The 18,080-nt window shown below is 50.5% G+C and overlaps 1 protein-coding gene across 1 annotated transcript in view; it reads right to left on the bottom strand.

The window, feature by feature from the left end:
* Nucleotides 1-17,021, bottom strand: part of slco5a1b (solute carrier organic anion transporter family member 5A1b) — an 86,973-nt gene extending 69,952 nt beyond the window's left edge. The window contains exons 1-8 of the mRNA XM_029131266.3: nucleotides 16,692-17,021; nucleotides 12,476-12,526; nucleotides 6,449-6,562; nucleotides 2,859-2,973; nucleotides 2,654-2,777; nucleotides 1,164-1,518; nucleotides 827-1,093; nucleotides 563-606 (exon numbers count right to left, since the gene is read on the bottom strand). Coding sequence (XP_028987099.1) covers nucleotides 563-606; nucleotides 827-1,093; nucleotides 1,164-1,518; nucleotides 2,654-2,777; nucleotides 2,859-2,973; nucleotides 6,449-6,562; nucleotides 12,476-12,526; nucleotides 16,692-16,770 — 1,149 coding nt within the window. The 5' untranslated portion in view covers nucleotides 16,771-17,021. The remainder of the gene's footprint in view (nucleotides 1-562; nucleotides 607-826; nucleotides 1,094-1,163; nucleotides 1,519-2,653; nucleotides 2,778-2,858; nucleotides 2,974-6,448; nucleotides 6,563-12,475; nucleotides 12,527-16,691) is intronic.
* Nucleotides 17,022-18,080: the final 1,059 nt, after the last annotated feature.

Here is an 18,080-nt window from a genome sequence, read left to right as displayed (position 1 = left end):
GACTTCTATAAGGCGACATGCTTTTATTGTCTTAGCGGCGCTGGCAGACATCTGTAGGACTAATTGGATCCTCTAATGACACATGCAGACATCAGACCTGAGTAATGAGCCTTTGTTCAATCAGGATCTTTTGTCTAAACTGCTGAAAGTGAACTGGTGGGAGTTTTCCCATCGGTGATGTCAGTGTGTTGGCGAACTACAGCTGCAAGCATGAAGAAATAATTGCCTTGAATCAAAGAACAGCCAACCTGTCAGAGTTTAGACTGAATGTGACTATAATGTGCTATTATTCCTCCGGTCCGAGCTGCAGGGTAATTGCTTGTCTGGTTGAGCTCCAGGAGCCAACGTGAGCTAAAACTTACTTTAATTAAACTTGTTCTATCAGAACAAAACAACTGCGTCTCCAGTGGCGACTTATTTTAGGAGCGGTGTAAAGACAGTGGCATCTGTGACTCTAATCCGCCCAACAGAAACATGGGTGATGATGTTAACGTCGCTACGCATCCTCCATGATGTCACGCGGTTAACGAGCATTCGTTAAGGTTGAAAGCTTGGTTCTAACCTGCTCCTTGACGCTCTGCTCGCCCGTCTCTTCCGTGTTGCGCTCTGAGGGAGAGGAAGAAAAAGCAGTCACGCACTGCGTTCATCACACGGATGTGATTTTGCCTCATTATGATTTTAGCTGTGTTTAAGCTTCTTCTTTTTACACTGACCCACTAAACCCATCTTGTTCATACAGATGCTGAACATGGGGCCTATTTATTTCACATTGATTTCTGTGTTATTCTATAAGCACCACTCTGTGCATGTAGTTCTGCTGGTTTACCGTGCAGCGCCGCCGTCTCTGCAGGCTGCTTCTCTGGCTCCGCGCTCGGAGCCTTCTCCTCTTCCTCGTCTCCTTCCCTCAGCTCCCCCTCCACGGCTCTGGGCCCCGGTCGGACCCTCGCCGGGCCCCTGCTGCCTGGGTCGCGGTCGACCACCTGCAGAGCGTCGGCGATCAGGCCGGACAGCTGGTCCAGATCCTTGGGCGTCAGGTTGTCCACGTCAACGTGCTGCCGGCCAACGTTCTTCAACACGTTCTGGATGAACCTCTCTGAAACACACAGAGAGTGAAGTGGAGGAACACCAAGCTACAGATAACGGTATAATGCGTTCAGCTGTACCGTCCACAGACGTGAGCGGACTCTTGACGGAGGAGCCTTGAGTTCTTCCCGTCTGAAGCCAGGACTTTGAGTTCCCAGGGTTCTCTGCTCCATGGCTGTAGTCGGGCCTGAGGCGAGAGGGGGCCCCCTGCTCCTCCGGGCTCAGCCTCCCAGCGTGCGGGGCCAGATGCCTGGAGAGGTACCGCCTCAGGGCCGCGAGCAGGAGGTCGCCCTCGGCCGGCGCGGCCGGAGGTCTCTGCTGCTGCACGGGTTGGAGCGAAAGAGCGGAGAAGCTGGAGGGAGACGACTTCTGAGCCGCAGCCTGAGGCCGGGAGCGGTAGGAGTCCAGAGAGACGCCCGCCTGGAACCGCTCACTCTGAAAGAACCAGCCCAAGCGGAAGCATGCTTCATTACAAAACACAAAGCGAAGAGTCAGAAGATTCTGTCCTGATGGAACAATGCAGCTGCCTGGACCACACTCTCCCACAAGACGAGGAAGAAGGAATAATTCACTCCAAAGACGAGACCACAACATTACAGAACATGTGGCACCAGTATAAAGCTCCACTGTACTGCTTTATTATGGGAAATGTATTTATCTAGTGATGTGTTTAAAATCAAACAACAAATGAATCAGAAATAAAATTAATATAAGGCATAAATCAACATGATAAATAGAAAGAGGGTTTCATTTATTTAGTAGTAGGAGTCAGAGAAGCGAGTTTGTCTTCGTGTTTCTATTTATCTAACACTTAAAACGAAGCCGTTTCTGAACAAACACACTATTAATTCATTTATGCAATCGTATTAACATATCCATCATCTCCAACAAAAGCATAGTGTCAGGTCCATTAACTCCCACCTAGGAACACAGATATGGAACAAGCCTGACTAACGCCACCATTACCATAACAAAGGCAACATAAACTGCTCCTCACACTTTGGAATGATTTGCTTAAAGGCGTCCTCTGACTTTTGTGCGTCAGCCTCAGCCCTCAGGAAGCGCTGCCTCCAGGCCTTGGGTTCAACCCTGCAGCGGGACAACGGCCACGTGGAGCGTCATTCATGGGAGCGCTGAACTGCTGAACCCTCGGCTGGTATTATTCTGCTCGTAACGGTCGCGGAGGCCAAAGTCATCAGTTAGGACGGACGACGGCGAGTAAAGGAGGATCCCGACCCCCCGCGGTGACGCTGTTCGTGTCTTTGTGCGACTACCTCAGTGGGTGCGAACAGAAGGAGACGACTGTGAATAGAAGCAGGACTATTCTGCTCCTTCCTCCAAGCAACGCGGCCTGAACTCTGCCGTCCGTCATACGTTACACCATAGAAATCACCTCCAGGCCTCTTAGTCACAGATGCTCAATGAGACCAAACAGTAAAACTACAGTAGCTGCGAACAGCAAAAGGAACAGTTTAGATCAGGACTGTGAAATAAAAATCCAGCGTCGGTGAGCGCTAACAGCTCCAGGACCGGTGCTGAATCAGAACTGGGCCGGACAGGAACCCCTCACCTGGCCAGCAGCCGACGGCGTCTTGGGGAGCAGGCCCAGACGCTGAAGGTACGTCTGCAGGTTCCTGCTCAGTTCCACCTCCACTGGCTTCAACCTCTGGTCCACTGGGTCCACGGCTGCTGGTCTGTGAGGGAGACGGACGGGGGTGAGACAGGACGCAGAGCTGTAAATGAAGCACCCGGTGCTTCTACTTCTGCTCTCAGACCTGCTGTTGGTGCCGTACACGGCTCCGCCCTGTTGCAGCCTGTAGGGAATCCTCCTCAGTTTGGACATTTCCTGAGCCAGGATCAGCTGCGTGGCGTCGTCCTGCCACGTCAGACCTATGGAAAAGCACAGGGAACGTTTGGATCCACACATTTGGAACAACACAGGTTAAAGGATCTGCAATGAGGAGGAGGAAATGCTGAGCTGCAGCTTCTGCTTAACCTAATTAGGCCCCTCATTAGCAGAGTCCCTGGAGACCTGAGTGACTCCTTCTCCCAACGCCACCGTCTGCTTTCACGCCGCTTTCAGCAGCTTCACATGTTTTACTGTCTTTCTCCCTGGACTCAGACTGGTTCATTGGTGGAATCTTCCAGTTACGAATCAAACCTAAAAGGCTGCACCGCTGATTATTTAGCTGAGTCTGTCTTATTTATAATTTTTTATAATTAATTCAGACCAATTTGCAGAGAACAGTCTTGAGTCGTGTGCTCACGTCTGCTCAGCTTCAGTCGAAGGTTCATGCATTTCTAAAGTCTCTCCCTGTTTACACACACTCACTGATGCTGTGATGCGTGAGCGCTGACGGAGCAGGAGCTTCTCGTATCGACCGCTAACGGCGGTCACACACCTTCTCTTCTAGGCAACATTCCCGTTGCATCAAACGGCCTCTGCACCAACGGCAGCCGCACAAACGAGGATCAGCATCAGCGACACAGACAAAAAACCAGGATCGCGCTGCATTTTGGCAAGTGCACAAAAGGACAAGCTTGATGAGCTGCTCGGGCCCTCACATCTGTTTCTTGAGCTTAACATGCATCCAAACACAGCTTTCTGGCACGCGAACAGAGGCGCGGGCGCCAGCGGCAGATGGAACGCAATGCTAGCGCGAGTGTGTCCGCGCCGCGGAACACAACGCCGAGCGGAGCTTTTGTCAGGTGAGCGATGGCGCTCCTGAACGACGCACAGAACGCCGGCTGCAGCTCCAGATGTGGTGCCACAAGACGCGGTCCAGCAGCGAGGACGGACGCATCCCGCTGTCATCGCAGGAGGAGGGGGAGGATGTCTGTGGTTCAACAGGGTCAGAACGACCAGAACCGCCCGACCCGTCTGCTGAATGCCAGGTCCCAAAGCAGCTTCCTCACCTCCCTGTGGCCCAAAAACCAGCAGCCACGCAGGTGAAAGGACAGCGCGCCCATTCCTAAATGGCACCGCTGCCTCGTTAAGGCCTTGGGTTCAGCACACGGCCTCGGCTCCGAGTCCGGCGGGAGCCTGGCCCGCGGCCGTTGGCACCAGGTGTCCCGTCAGGAAGCTAACGAGTCCGTCCAGTCGGGCTGCGGCGAAAATTCTCTTCATGACGTCCAGGAAACGCTTCACGTCGAGCAAAATCACCCGCTTCACGCTGCCGCGACGCTGAACGGTGATGACTCTGGTCCCAGACGGGGTTAAAGTCCGTCAGAGGAGGGACGGCTCCAGCCACAGCACCTGCTGCGACCTCGCTGTTCACGGCCAAGCAACATCTGGACCGTGACCGGCGCTGAAGCTACACCGCCCTCTGCGTGGAAGCATTAGGACCCCAACTGGCACAAACGGGAGCGCGTCCCCTCAGCAGCTGCCTCCAGCAGCGCGCGGCCATAAAGAAGCAGGCGGGCGCCGGCGGCATCGGACTCGCCGGGTCCTGGATCATGGAGCCCGGCCAGAAAAACAGCCACGCGGCCTCGAAACGAAATGACCGCAGACGTGTGGGCTCAAGGCTGCGGAGGATGCGCTGAGTGACAAGGCTCCGATCTGAAGCAGCTGAATGAGACTCAGCTTGTTTCCAGAGCCCGAAGACGCTGCAGAGAATGAGCCTCGGGTCCTGGAGGGTCAAAAGTACAGCAGTCAACAGCTGGAGGTCAGAGTCTCAAACTGCCTCCACAGATCACATCACAGGTTCTGTTACTGCAGATACAGGATTTCTACAGTAAATCAGCCCAGACTACATCAGACAGAACGGGCAGAAGTCAAGACCTCACAGGTCAAACCGGGACAGCGGATCATCAGGACCGACTGGTCGGAGCCAGAATTATTCTGCTCTACTTTCTTCTTCTGTGGTTTTTGGACTAATGTTGAAGCACTTCCTGGTCTTTACATCACTAGTGCCAAACCAGCGCCAGGGTCCGAATCAGCGACGCTCCGCCGTCTGTGTGGTTTCGTCCTCTCTCCTGCATCTGCATCATTCGGTTCCATTCAGAGCGTCTGACGAGTGGGAATTAACGTACCAGGATTGGGCGAAGCGCATCCAGAGCGTAGGAAACGGGCACAGGGGAAACACCTCATGAACCAGGGGTTGGACCTTTGTGACATGGCTGCAGGCGTGAAAAGCATCCAGTCCACAGAGCAGCAGCGTTTTTCCTGCACAGCACATGATGAAAGGGGCTGAAACGCTGCCGGCACCGGCCTCACACGGGCCTCACACGGGCCTCTGCCACCCTCTAGTGGAAGCCACCACGTCGGCATCATCTCACCCGCTGCGAGCTGCTCGTGGTCGTGTCCTCAAAGCTCCAGCAGCAGCGGCCTCCTGCTCAGCTGCTCTCAGATCAGCTGAGTTCTGCTGCAGCGGATCAGCGCTTCCTCATCTGACTTGCAGGAACCCGTTGCCGACCTCGCCTCCGCCCCGTCCTCTCACGCGTGGCCTTCAGGGCCGCGGGGCAGCGGACGCACACTGCTCAGCACAGCAGAGCATCTTCACGGCCGCATCGTGACGAGAGCAGATGTTCTGCTGGAGCTCGGACGCGTGGAGCAGCTTGTGTGAGTTTGAAAGGCAGGAGACTCATTATCAGGCTGCAGATGCTTCTCACAGTGAGAGCAGACGCATCAGACAGGTGTTTGTGCGTTCTGCTTCTGGTGCAGACACGACACGACACGACACGCGACAACAACACAGCCAGCGTCTGCGCCTTTAAAAGCATCACAGGAAGTGGAGGACGAAGGAGAACAGAGCAGAACGGGTCCTGGTCTCTACACGTGACCCACCTCAGAATCACAATCAGCACTTTGCTACGAACACATTACAAAACAACAGTAAAAGCTGCAAATTAGCTTTGGATATAAATAGTGTTTAGTAGCTGCGTCCATTAAATGAACTGTGCTCCATAAATGACAATTCAATTCTCACATTAGCTTTTTATTTGTAGTAAATTAGTTCCACAGCAGTTTAAGAACTAACGCAAAGACAACTTACAGACATTTATAGAGTCTCTGTGTGTCTGTGTGTGTCTCTGTGTCTCTGTCTGTGCATGTGTGTCTCTGCGTGTGTGTGTGCATGTGTGTCTCAGTGTCTGTGTGCATGTGTGTCTCTGCGTGTGCGTGTCTGTGTGTGCGTGTGTCTGTGTGTCTCTGCGTGTGTGTGTGCATGTGTGTCTCAGTGTCTGTATGCATGTGTGTCTCTGCGTGTGCGTGTCTGTGTGTGTCTGTGTGTCTCTGCGTGTGTGTGCATGTGTGTCTCTGTGTCTGTGTGTGTCTCTGTGTGTGCGTATCTCTGTGTCTCTGCGTGTGTGTGTTCATGTGTGTCTCTGTGTGTGTTCATGTGTGTCTCTGCGTGTGCGTGTGTACCTCTGTTGGAGAGCTTCTCCAGCAGCATCCTGAAGCGTTGCACCACAGACGGCGAGACGTCGTAGGTGTAAACCTCCTTCACTGGAACAGAGTGACACCTCCCAAACACACCATCTGCCGACACACAAACACACACAGGACCAGAGTCTCATTAATGCTCATGTGGAGTTAGTGACGATTCGACCAGGAATAATAATCATTTGTCTGTTGAAAAGCTGAAAGACACAGATCCGCACCAGCATTAAATCTAATGAAACCGAGTTCACATCATTACCTCCATGAACTTGGTCCGTGTTGAAAAGTCATCACCCTAAAGTGTAAAGTGGAGAAAGCTGCCGTTTGAAGCTTTCCTCCCAAATGAGAGCAGACACGAGCTCCAAGAAGCCGGAGCGGAGCATAAATCAGAGCTGCAGATTAACTGGGCAGGAATGCATTTCCTTGGAGATGGAAACATGCTGGTGCTTGAAGCAAAGGCGAGTGGCAAGTGATTAAAAACCCCACAAATAAAAGTCACAACTACAGCTTGTTTTAATATGAATAAACTAATGAATAAATCTCACAGCTGTGCAAAATAAACACCCCCAAAAACACACTTTACAGTTGCTGAAGTCATTTACAGTCGTTTACAGTTAGTTCATGTGCGTGTTGTTATCGCCTGCGCTGAACTTTGAAACAAATCAAACGCACATCAGGTTTGAGTACGATTGTTGACTGTTTGTGCTGCTCTTCAAGCAGCAGCTAGAAAAGAAACCAGGTTCATAAAGTGACTCAGACAAGATTTATTCAGGTGATGCAGCCTCAAGCTGCTCCCACGAAGGAAGTTATTAATAAAAGCAACTGAGATGCAGCCAAAAGTAACAGTTCGACCAGAGGCTTCGTTTGAATGGAAGGAATCACACAATTAGCAAAGTATCTTAAAAACGTTGCGTTTGTGGTACAGTGAGTAATGAGTAAGTCGTGTGTGGGGTGTGAGCGTGCGTGTCTGTCTGTGAGCGTGCGTGTCTGTCTGTGTGTGTGTGTGTGTGTGTGTGTCTGTCTGTCTGGGTCTTTCTGCGTGTCTTCGTGTGTGTGTGTGTGTGTGTGTGTGGGTGTGTGTGGGTGTGTGTGTGTGTGTGTGTGTGTGGTGTGTCGTGTGTGTGTGTGTGCGTGTCTGTGTGTCTGTGTGTGTGTGTGTGTGCGTTCTTCGTGGGGGTGTGTGTGTGTGTGCGTGTCTTCGTGTGTGTGTGTGTGTGTGTGTGTGTGTGTGTGGTGTGTCGTGTGTGTGTGTGTGTGCGTGTCTGTGTGTCTGTGTGTGCGTGTCTGTCTGTCTGTGTGTGTGTGTGTGTGTGTGTGTCTGTCTGTCTGGGTCTTTCTGCGTGTACTCTTAGTGTGGGTGTAGTGTGTTGTGGGGTGTGTCGGGTGTTGTAGTGTGTGTGGTGTGTCGTGTGTGTGTGTGTGTGTGGTGTGTCGTGTGTGTGTGTGTGCGTGTCTGTGTGTCTGTGTGTGTGTGTGTGCGTGTCTTCGTGTGTGTGTGTGTGTGTGCGTGTCTTCGTGTGTGTGTGTGTGTGTGTGTGTGTGTGTGTGTGTGTGTGTGTGTGTGTGTGGTGTGTCGTGTGTGTGTCTGTGTGTCTGTGTGTGCGTGTCTGTCTGTCTGTGTGTGTATGGTGTGTGTGCGCGTGTGTGTGCGTGTGTGGACATGTTACATAACAGCGCTCCTACATGCTAATGGAGGCCCCTCTTCTAATAATAGCCTCTGTCACTGTATATCGCTGTATTTGAGCGGCGGCCACTTCGCACGCCTGTAACTACTCGCGCGTTCTTCGCAGACACGCCGTGTTGTTCAGGAAGGAGGCGATGGCCTGAGACGTAGCAGAGTGTAGGAGGGAGTCTGGCATCAGCGTCAGACCGGAAACTGGAAACATTCACTCAAACTTCACCAATATTTCCAATGTCCCCACGTGCCTGAAGCCGCTGCTGAAGGACGTGTTGTGTGTTTTATGAGACGCATGATGTTGTCAAATGGAGCAGCTGAGGACAAACGGCCTCATTAAACAACAGCTCCACTTCCTGAAATGTAGAAACGCGCTGCATGTTTCATTAGCGCTGAAACAGCTGTAAAATGTTTTCTGAGGGAAACAGACGCAGAAGCTTCTCGGCCTCTTCAGGAAGTGCATCCTGCCTTTAATTGGAGCCATTTAGAGCCTTGTGCTCAAGACTGAGGCTCAAATACATTATTGGAGTAAAACGCCCTCAGCGACGCAGGCTGAAGTCGCACATAAGCTGCCGTCAGCACCAGAGCAGTGGAGGTGAAGGTGTCGGCAGCTGTAGATCCCGTCACACGGACCCACACACGCGCTCCACACACGCTCCACACACAGACCCACACACGCTACACAAGCGCTACACACACGCTACACACACGGACCCACACAGGCTACACACAGGCTACACACACACTACACACACGCTACACACACACACACACGCTACACACACGGACCCACACACGCTCCACACACAGGCTACACATGGACCCACACAGGCTACACACACACTACACACACGCTACACACACACACACGCTCCACACACAGACCCACACAGGCTACACACACGCTACACACACACACACACGCTCCACACACAGACCCACACAGGCTACACACACGCTACACACACGGACCCACACACGCTACACACACACGCACACTACACACACACACTACACACACGCTACACACACAGACCCACACAGGCTACACATGGACCCACACACGCTACACACACGCTACACACACACTACACACACACACGCTCCACACATGATACACACACGTTACACACACGCTACACACACAGACCCACACAGGCTACACATGGACCCACACACGCTACACACACACGCTCCACACACACGCTCCACACATGATACACACACGCTACACACACGCTACACACACAGACCCACACACGCTCCACACATGCTACACACACAGACCCACACACGTTAAGTCTGAGCCCAACGCATCACAGCACCAGGCAGAGCATCAGTCTCCTCCTCCTGTTTACGCCCTAGACCAGATCTCCACCCAAACTGTTGCCTGGAAGTGAAATGCGAACGATAACGACTTAACTGATGCTAAAATTATACTTGTAGCATCTTTATGAAGCTCAAAATGTAACGGCAACAAAGTTGCAGAGAGACAAAGCGAGTCTGGGAGTGAGCCACTGCACCACAGGCGCTTTGCCTTCATCAGCTCTGATGATCTGATCTCATTTAACGGCATCTCTGCTTTTCCCAGAAGCAACATCTTGAATTATCCCTCATAATTACACTCATGCATATTTACGTCTGTACAGTTTATCCCAGCTCACTTCCAGAGGCCATATTTCAGAGCCAGACGTGTCTTGTGGTGATTTATGGTCCAGATTAGAGCAGCGTGAGGATGCCACTCTGCCAAGCGCCGTGTCTGAGGATGGACATGGACCGGCGCCGCTGGCCAGATGCTACAGATGCGTCTCATAGCTGTCAGTGACAGAACGCTGTGTTGGCTGTGAACTTTTACGTCGACCTAATGTGTGTTTGGCCGATCACCAAACTGCAGCATGTCTGACTGGAATTCACAGTTCACGGGTTTCATGATGATGTCATCCTTCTTTGTAGAGTTAGCTCTAATCCTGGCTTTGATTGACAGGCTTCAGAACAGAGCAAACTGGTGCACGACCACGTGGATGACTGGTGCGTTCAGGGACAACAGAGAGTGTGGGACATCTCTACAACAGATCTTAACCTCACTGTGAACAGGTAGCAGTGACTTGAACCCATCTGACTACAAGCCCCAACCGGAGTCCTGCCTAATGAACTGGACTAAGACGTCTTGATGGATTTTCTGCCTCTGGGCAGAACCATGAGCCCATCTGCACTTCCAGATCGATAGCATGTGGCGTTGCTTGGCAGGTTTTTAGTGGCTACAGAGGAAAGAGCCTCCGTCACGCGTCACCAAGAGCTCGAGCTCTCACTGTTCACTATTGTGCAAAGCTCATGAAAAGAAAATCTGCTACTGGTCATAAACCATTTAAGTTGTTAACGCATACAGGGGAGTCCCCATGTTAACCAGGTCACAGCTGGGACCTCTCTTTATCACACGTCTGATGGAGAGACTGGAACTTCCTCTGACCCACAGATCAGTGTGCATCTGACAGCTGTCAGTCCCGGTCAGTGACGTCACCATGGCGACCCATCAGTGAGGCCTGGCTGCCCACTAGGCAGCTGCTGGATCACCAGGTATCCGTGCTAACCTCTGCGAAGCGGCAGCTCCCTGCACTAGAGATGACAGAGATGCTCCGATCCACGCAGCGTCAGAACCGACGGAACGCAGCTTTGAGGCACTTTAGGTTTCAGCTGCTTCAAACTGTGAGCCAAAAGCCACAAAACTGCGCCTGGACAAACAAATCATCGAAAGACTATTTAGATCCCATCAGGCCGAGCCGCCCTCGCTGAGCCTGTGGCTGAGCCTGTTGCTATGGTGACCTGTACGGAGCGATAACCAGGGGGAAGCAGGGTCACTGAGCGCTTAGCCACAGCTCTGTCTGTCTCATCTTACATTACAGTTCAAAGGTAGTTGCATCATCTCTCAGCTCAGAGCAAAAGCATCATCAACAAAGCATCAGCAACATACTGTAAGTTTCTTTAGTGCATGTATAATGTCACGTATAGTGAAGAGAGCATCATGTGCTCAATAATAGAAGCTGTGTATAAACTCCTGTGATGCCTCTGGTGACTGGTCCCCGAGCTCTTTGATTCTAATGTTGGAATCACAGGAGCATAATGTTCCACATAATCAGCAGAAAGCACCAGAATCCTGAGTGGGCCGCGAGCCGACGACGCCGGCCTCATCCGTCCTCTGCTCACTTAACTAAAGCCAATTAAGGCGTGACTGCAGGCCGTTGTCTCTGCAGGAGCCCAGTCTTCATGCTGAGGAAGCTTCTTTAGGATGAGCTGCATCACAGCCTCGACGGCTCAGACATTTACATCCTAAATGGAGCCACAAACACAAACCAGCTCCAGAACTGACTCTGAATCAGCTGCTGTTCATGTCTGTGGAAAAAAACAATGGTGATGTAATATAGTTCTGACCTCTGATTTACTGACGCCGTCATGCAGCGAACAGCAGAACAATAGAATCACACCCTCATCAAATCTGGGTTAAACAAACACAAACTTCCCGCCTGGCCCGACTCACAGCTCTCAACCTGTGGAGTCACACCGTTATTTAACTCCACTCAACCTGGTTTGGCTGCTGCCAGGAGCAGGTCGGACAGGCTGAGCTTTTCCACTGTGAGGTCCACATGGACCGCCTCAAATCATCCGACTGGGCCCGAGGGAGCCCCTCCTCCTGGGACCCAGGCTGCAGCGAGCTACGAGCAGCGACTCACACGCGGCCCCAGCGCGAGCGCTTCTGGACCGCTCTGTGAAACGCTCAGCGTCCGACAGACGTGATGTTTGGAACATTAGCCACGGAAACGCGGCCCCACAGCCACAGAACAAGCATCAAGTCATCTGTCCCCGTGTTTCTACCTCATAGCACCCTCTCACACACCGAGTCGCTCAGCTGCACCAGCAGAATCAACAGGGAGTGGGTCCAGACCCAGCGGAGATTAAAAAAAACAGATGCAGATTATTCTTTAACAAATGACATGATTTTTTCTAGGTTGTTTCTCAGCAGGAAGTCTTCTCTGGGAGCCACAGGAAACAGCGAAGCAGACACAGTTCTATAAATACGTGTGTGTGTCCTTGTGGTTACATCGAAGTGGGGCCTGAAGTCCTTTTTTTTCTACCAAAGTGGGGTCCTATGGTCTAGGGCCCAACAATTTGAAGGCTGAGGTTAGAATTAAGTTTTGGTTCAGATTAGAGCAAAGGTTAGACGTCTGCCTTTAGTTGTGATGGTTAGAGTGAGGGAAGGCTTTAGGTCAATGGGGATTCCCCATGTAGAGGTGAAACACGAGTGTGTGTGTGTGTGTGTGTGTGCGTGCGTGTGTGTCTCTTACCATTGATGCAGATCTCATATGGTGAACACAACTCGCCCTCAAACAGACAACCTGAAACCAGAAACCAGTGGTTAGCAGCAAACCAAAGCAGAGCTCATCAGATCTCAACACACCTGACGACGAACGGAGGTGGAGTTACGTCTTCACATTCAGTTGGACCCAGTTTGACCAGAACAGAATCCTACGCAGGTTCTACCACAACAGAAACTACTACTAGTCTACTTCTAGCAACACTCGCGCACATGGAAAATTCCAGCAACAGAAAAGATAACGTCTAGCAAAATGATGTGATGCTGTTCCCATGGCAACAGCTGCTCGTCACCGAGTGCCTCTCTGCCACTGTGGGATCAAAAAGCGGTGCCGACCGTCTCCTCCTCATCGGCACATTCACACCGACCGAGCTCCTGGTTTCCCTACGCTTTGTCGTATCTTTACATCGAAGAGGATCCATAATCAGCAGCACAACACGCAAAAGGGTGAGATCGATTCTAGCGGGGAATCAATAATAACTAGACGAAGCATTTCCTCAGGACCATCAACAACAGGTGTTGCTGAATGAAACTGACAGTATTAAACATTATTGAAAGTGGTTGAAGAGAAATAGGATTAAACAGAGCAGAATGTCTATAGACAAGCTGTTGAATTCCAAAATAATCAATAACATTTAGTAACTATTCATAATTAAGCCCTCCACTAAAACATACAGTTCAGGAGCCGGCGTTTATGCACACAGTCACTTTTACGTTTCGCCATCAGCTGTTAGTTTGTGTCAGTGGCCAAACAAATTAAAACAAATCACCGCCTCCGGTCAGAATCCACAGCAGCTGCATTTTGCCTGTGGCTCCTCCACATCTCCTCCACTACTGAACATCCCTCACTCCCATCACCCAGCACACAGTTGGCTCTAACGAGGACATCACAGGCCATGGCAGCAGTAACTCGTGTTTACTAGGTATTCATCTTTCTGTTTTGGTGTAATTTAAGGAATAATCATTGTGAACGCAGCATCGCAGAGGTTTGGAGCAGCCGCGACCTTGTTAAAGGCAGAAATCCATCACCGTTCCCACAGTCAGACGTTTATTAGTGAAGCTTCGACAGGAAGTCATCAACTGATGGAATCATTAAATGGGGAAAGTAAACTTTCAAATTCATTATGTGATTTTTAAAGCAGAGAAGTGATGAAGCAGCGGGTGAGTTCCCCCCACAGTGACCTTCTGACCTGGTCATCGGATCCACGCCCACGTTCCATAAACACTGAGGGTGAATGATTTCAGCCACTCTTTAAAAGCAGCGGATTCCTACTTGTTTGGACTTTTGCTGCCACCTTGAGTTTTCCTATCCGGGTTTATGTGAGGCAGCAGCCACTCTGCAGCCGTAAATGCCTCCTGGCAGAGCGATTACAGGCCGGCAGCACGTTTCCCATGATGCCCTCTGCCTGTGTCACACGCCAATGATTAAACTGAGGAGTCACCTTGAGAGCCGGGTTTGGGTTTAACGTGCTTCAGCATTGGTCTGTATCCATATCTATGTAAGTGGAGAACCGCTCCCACTCCTACGTCTGCCTTCATGTGGATGGAACCTGCAGGTCTGAGCTTCAGCCAGCTCCTGAACCGGCCTCTTGTGTTCCACGCATCAATGTTTGTCTGATCCGTCTTTGTCGTCTCCTCTGCTCCTGCAGCGACACAACAAACGACTCCTTCACCTCCCCCTGCTCGTCCTCTCATCCTTCTCTCTCCTTTTCATCTCCCACCATCTGCCATTAAATTCAATGAAGCAGCAGAGCTTTGGAGTCTGAAGGCGCTTCTCCTGTTGGAGTAACCCAGTGCACTAACATGCCACCAGTGAGCTGCGTGATATTAACCTGCCTGGTTCCTCTGGTAAAGGGAGTTCTACCTGGTGCTGCTCATTGGGATTCACTGGGTCCGTTTAGGTCCGTTCTGAAGCCGGGCAGCATCACTGGAGGCCACTGGAAGCAGACCACAGCTTCATGCCTGGGACCAGCTACATGACACACAGCAATCAGCAGGAGTTAAATGTTAATAGGCGTTGCCACGGTGACACCAAACCAAGGGTGACCTTCTCCTGGTCCGAGTTAATGATTAGGAGGCTTGAGCCTGAATCCCAGTAGGGATGTGTGTGTTCAGGAGAGCGCAGAGAGAAGCTTCACAGCGAAGCAAATAAGTACAGGCACAAATCAGTGCACACGGACATCAAGTCAGAGAGACAGATAAAGTCATGTATGATCTGGAAGCGTACGGTCCAAACACAGCGTCTGAGTGGAACCAAACACTGACACGAGTATGAGCGGAACCAACAGACTGCAGGTCTGGAGCTTCTCCGTCTCCTCCCTGTGATTCGTCCCTTGAGGAAAGTGAATCTGCTCACAGCCGCTGCTGAATGTGACCTTTGACCTCACCCATCAATCACCACCTTCTGGCAGGTTGGCAGCTACTTTAGTGAAACTCTGAGTGTGTCAATGACTTTGTAACACTTGGATCAGCTGATGTTTTCCTTAAGGGTGTAACAGTTATGAAACCTCCACCTTCATCATGAACGGTTAAATTACTGCAGTTACACCTGCTTCACTCCACGCACAAACGCAGACGTGCACAAACGTCTGTCACATGTTGGACGTGTCACGCCTCCATGTGCTGCTTCATTGGTGAACTACGGCACGTCGACAGGAGCCTGGAGCTTCTCCGGCCTGGTGACGAATGACGGCTACCGTTTAAACCTGGTTACAACACGCCTCACAGGTCGTCTCCGTGGGTCCGGTCCACGTCGGCCTTCGTTAAAGTCAGCAGATTAAAACAAGCAGAGCAGAAGATGACACATGAAGGTGACTCGCGTGTGTCCCAGTGAACCTCGCGGGTGTTTCTGTGTAATTGTTAGTGCAGTGTTTTGGTTTGCAACACTGGGTCGGAGCCCGGTGCAGAGAGCGACCCGGAGCTGGAGGAGACCAAAAACAGAGCTAAAATCAGCCAATCAGGAGGCTCCTCACACCGTCTCGTGCTTCTACTTTACTTTTGCTGTCATACCACAGTTCTTCACACACATACAGCCCTCAAATGCCTCAGATCCGTTGTTCTCCTGTGCACAGATAATAACATAAACCGATTTTCACAGTTAGCATTAGCAGCTCACATCTGCAGACATGGACCCAACAAACGTGTCTGTGTGTTCAGTCTGTAAAACCACAGATGATGATGCAGTGAAGTCACGGTAAATAAATCTGTCTGATGGAGTGCAGCGCATTATTTGGGTTTATTAAAGGGTTCAAGTCAAATATCGAAGCCACACGCATCAGTGACAAACACTAAAACATGCTTCTGTTTTTCTCTAGAGCATAAAACGCTGCTGCTCAGGCTCCTGCTGTTTTTCTGCTCCTGGCTGCTACTGTGATGCTGCTTATGTAATCTGAGGCACTGAGGAGGAGGAGGAGGAGGAGGAGGGTTTCTGGACAGACACACACACAACACGTCACCTCCTTTTCAACACCAGCTTCTTCCTGCTCGCATCCACGCATCACTCGCAGACTCCACGCCTTTAGATCAGTCGGGAAAACATTAGATATCAGCTATTTATAGGCCGAGTGCATAAAATGAGTGACACACACACACACACACACACACACACACACACACACACACACACACACACGGTCTTATGTCCGATCAATAGCTGCCTCTGAGCTAGAAACTGGAGAATGTACAGAAACTAGTTAAGCGTAATGTGTTAGTTTTGTTTTAATGCTATGGACCCTCACATACTTTTACATGATTATATTTATTATATTTATTAACAAGCCATTTTACTTTCATTAATGATGCTGTTTTTCTTACAAATACTCAACGTTTTAATTAATCCTCACACCACTTATATAGTTTAAGTATGATTGTAATTATTAGTTATGTATTTGACATATTTCCAGCTTCCTTTTATTGGTTGTGCTGCTTGTTCCCACTCTTTCTCTGTTGTGTGCATGTAACTTCGAGGCTCTGACTCACAGGTGAAGGCCTGCTTCACATTCTAAGGCTAATTTCCCACCGGCGCCGCTCTCGTCAGACAGTATTTCACATGTGAAGCGTAACAGGACCCGCGTTTGTGCTTCGACGCCAGGTGAAGCAGCAGCTGCAGGTTCTGCGCTCCGGTGCCAGTAACAGGCTCGCAGCAGCGGAACCGGAGCCACAGCACGCGCATCCGTGGACGTACTCACCGAACCTCCTGTCAGCAGAAGCGTGGACGCGCAGGACGGCGCAGAGCAGCATCAGGAAGGAGATCGGTGCGGGGTCCATGTCTGCGGCGGTTGGTTCCGTCCAGCGCTAAACGGCCATGTCCCGGTTCTGCTCCGTCTTTCTACCGGGTCAGACTAGTCCTGGAAGCAGAGGAGAGCGGCGGATGGATGTCGGAGGAGAGGAGGGAGGATGCAGGGCGTTTCTGCTGCTGCTGCTGGAGACTCGCGCTCCCTCAGCGTCAAGCCGCCGGCTGCACACACTCTGCTGCTGGTGTGGACTTTCAGAATAAGAGCACAAAACCTGAACGCATTTCCACACAAACCAAAAGACTACATTTATTTAATGTTTTAAATGAGTACACGTTTTAAAAGCGTATAAACGCGCTTCTGTAGTGTCCCCTAAAATGACTGGGCTACCAAACGTCAACATGCAACATTTTCAAAATAAAGCCTGTACTAAAAATAATATACGCGCTGGTTATGTGTGGTGTTATTTAAGGATTTTTGCTTATTATAATTGTTAACCAGGGACACACTGAAATGTTCAATAGAGCTTACGTTGTATTTAAATATTTTGAGCGGCTTTTAGGTATTACGCTCATTCCTCTCGTGCTTTTACTGTGAAATTTAAATAATATCCGCGCTTGTCATCACGTCTTGACGGATTCTCTGAGCTCTGATTCAGCACTACCGCTGCCTTCAGGTGCTGTCGGAAATAGTCCAGCCTGTGATGAAGCCAGGTGAATGATGGCACCTGTTACCTGGACAGGTGTGATCAATGATCCCAAGATAACCAAAGCAGCAGCTAAGGCTCCATATCGCGTGTTTGAACTTAAGCATGCTGATTGTTCTTCAGATTTACTGCATGTGCTGAATTAGAGCTCATATTACAAAAATAATGGATAAAGAGTCACTTCCTGTTTGCCTCTTTTCAACACAAATCACTTGTTCCCAGTTCTCAGAGTAATGCTTAAATATTGAGCTATGTTTGTCTAAATATAAGAAAAATATAAATAAATAAATTACAGTAGGCCGACCCGGCCCCAGATAAGCGGATGAAAATGGATGGATGGAGTAAATTTCAAATGTGTTGATTCTGTCTTTTTCCACCTGCACACCGAACACTTTCATTTATGTGTGTTACCTCTTGAAACCAATTTCTAAAAGCAATCAAAGTGGGTCAGAGTCAGATTTATCCCACTACTGCAGCTGAAGGAGCAGCCGTTGCTCAGTCACCTTATCATCTGCAGGCAAACAGTGCTGCTCTCTGCTGTTTACACTCCACACAGGAACGATGTGGTCACACACACACACACACACACACACACACACACACAGACACACACACACACACACACACACACACACACA

This window comes from Betta splendens, chromosome 17 (assembly GCF_900634795.4).
Source record: "Betta splendens chromosome 17, fBetSpl5.4, whole genome shotgun sequence".
NCBI classification, from domain to species: domain Eukaryota; kingdom Metazoa; phylum Chordata; class Actinopteri; order Anabantiformes; family Osphronemidae; genus Betta; species Betta splendens.
Note: the sequence above shows the minus strand (reverse complement) of the source record. Positions and strands in the feature narration are given on the sequence as shown.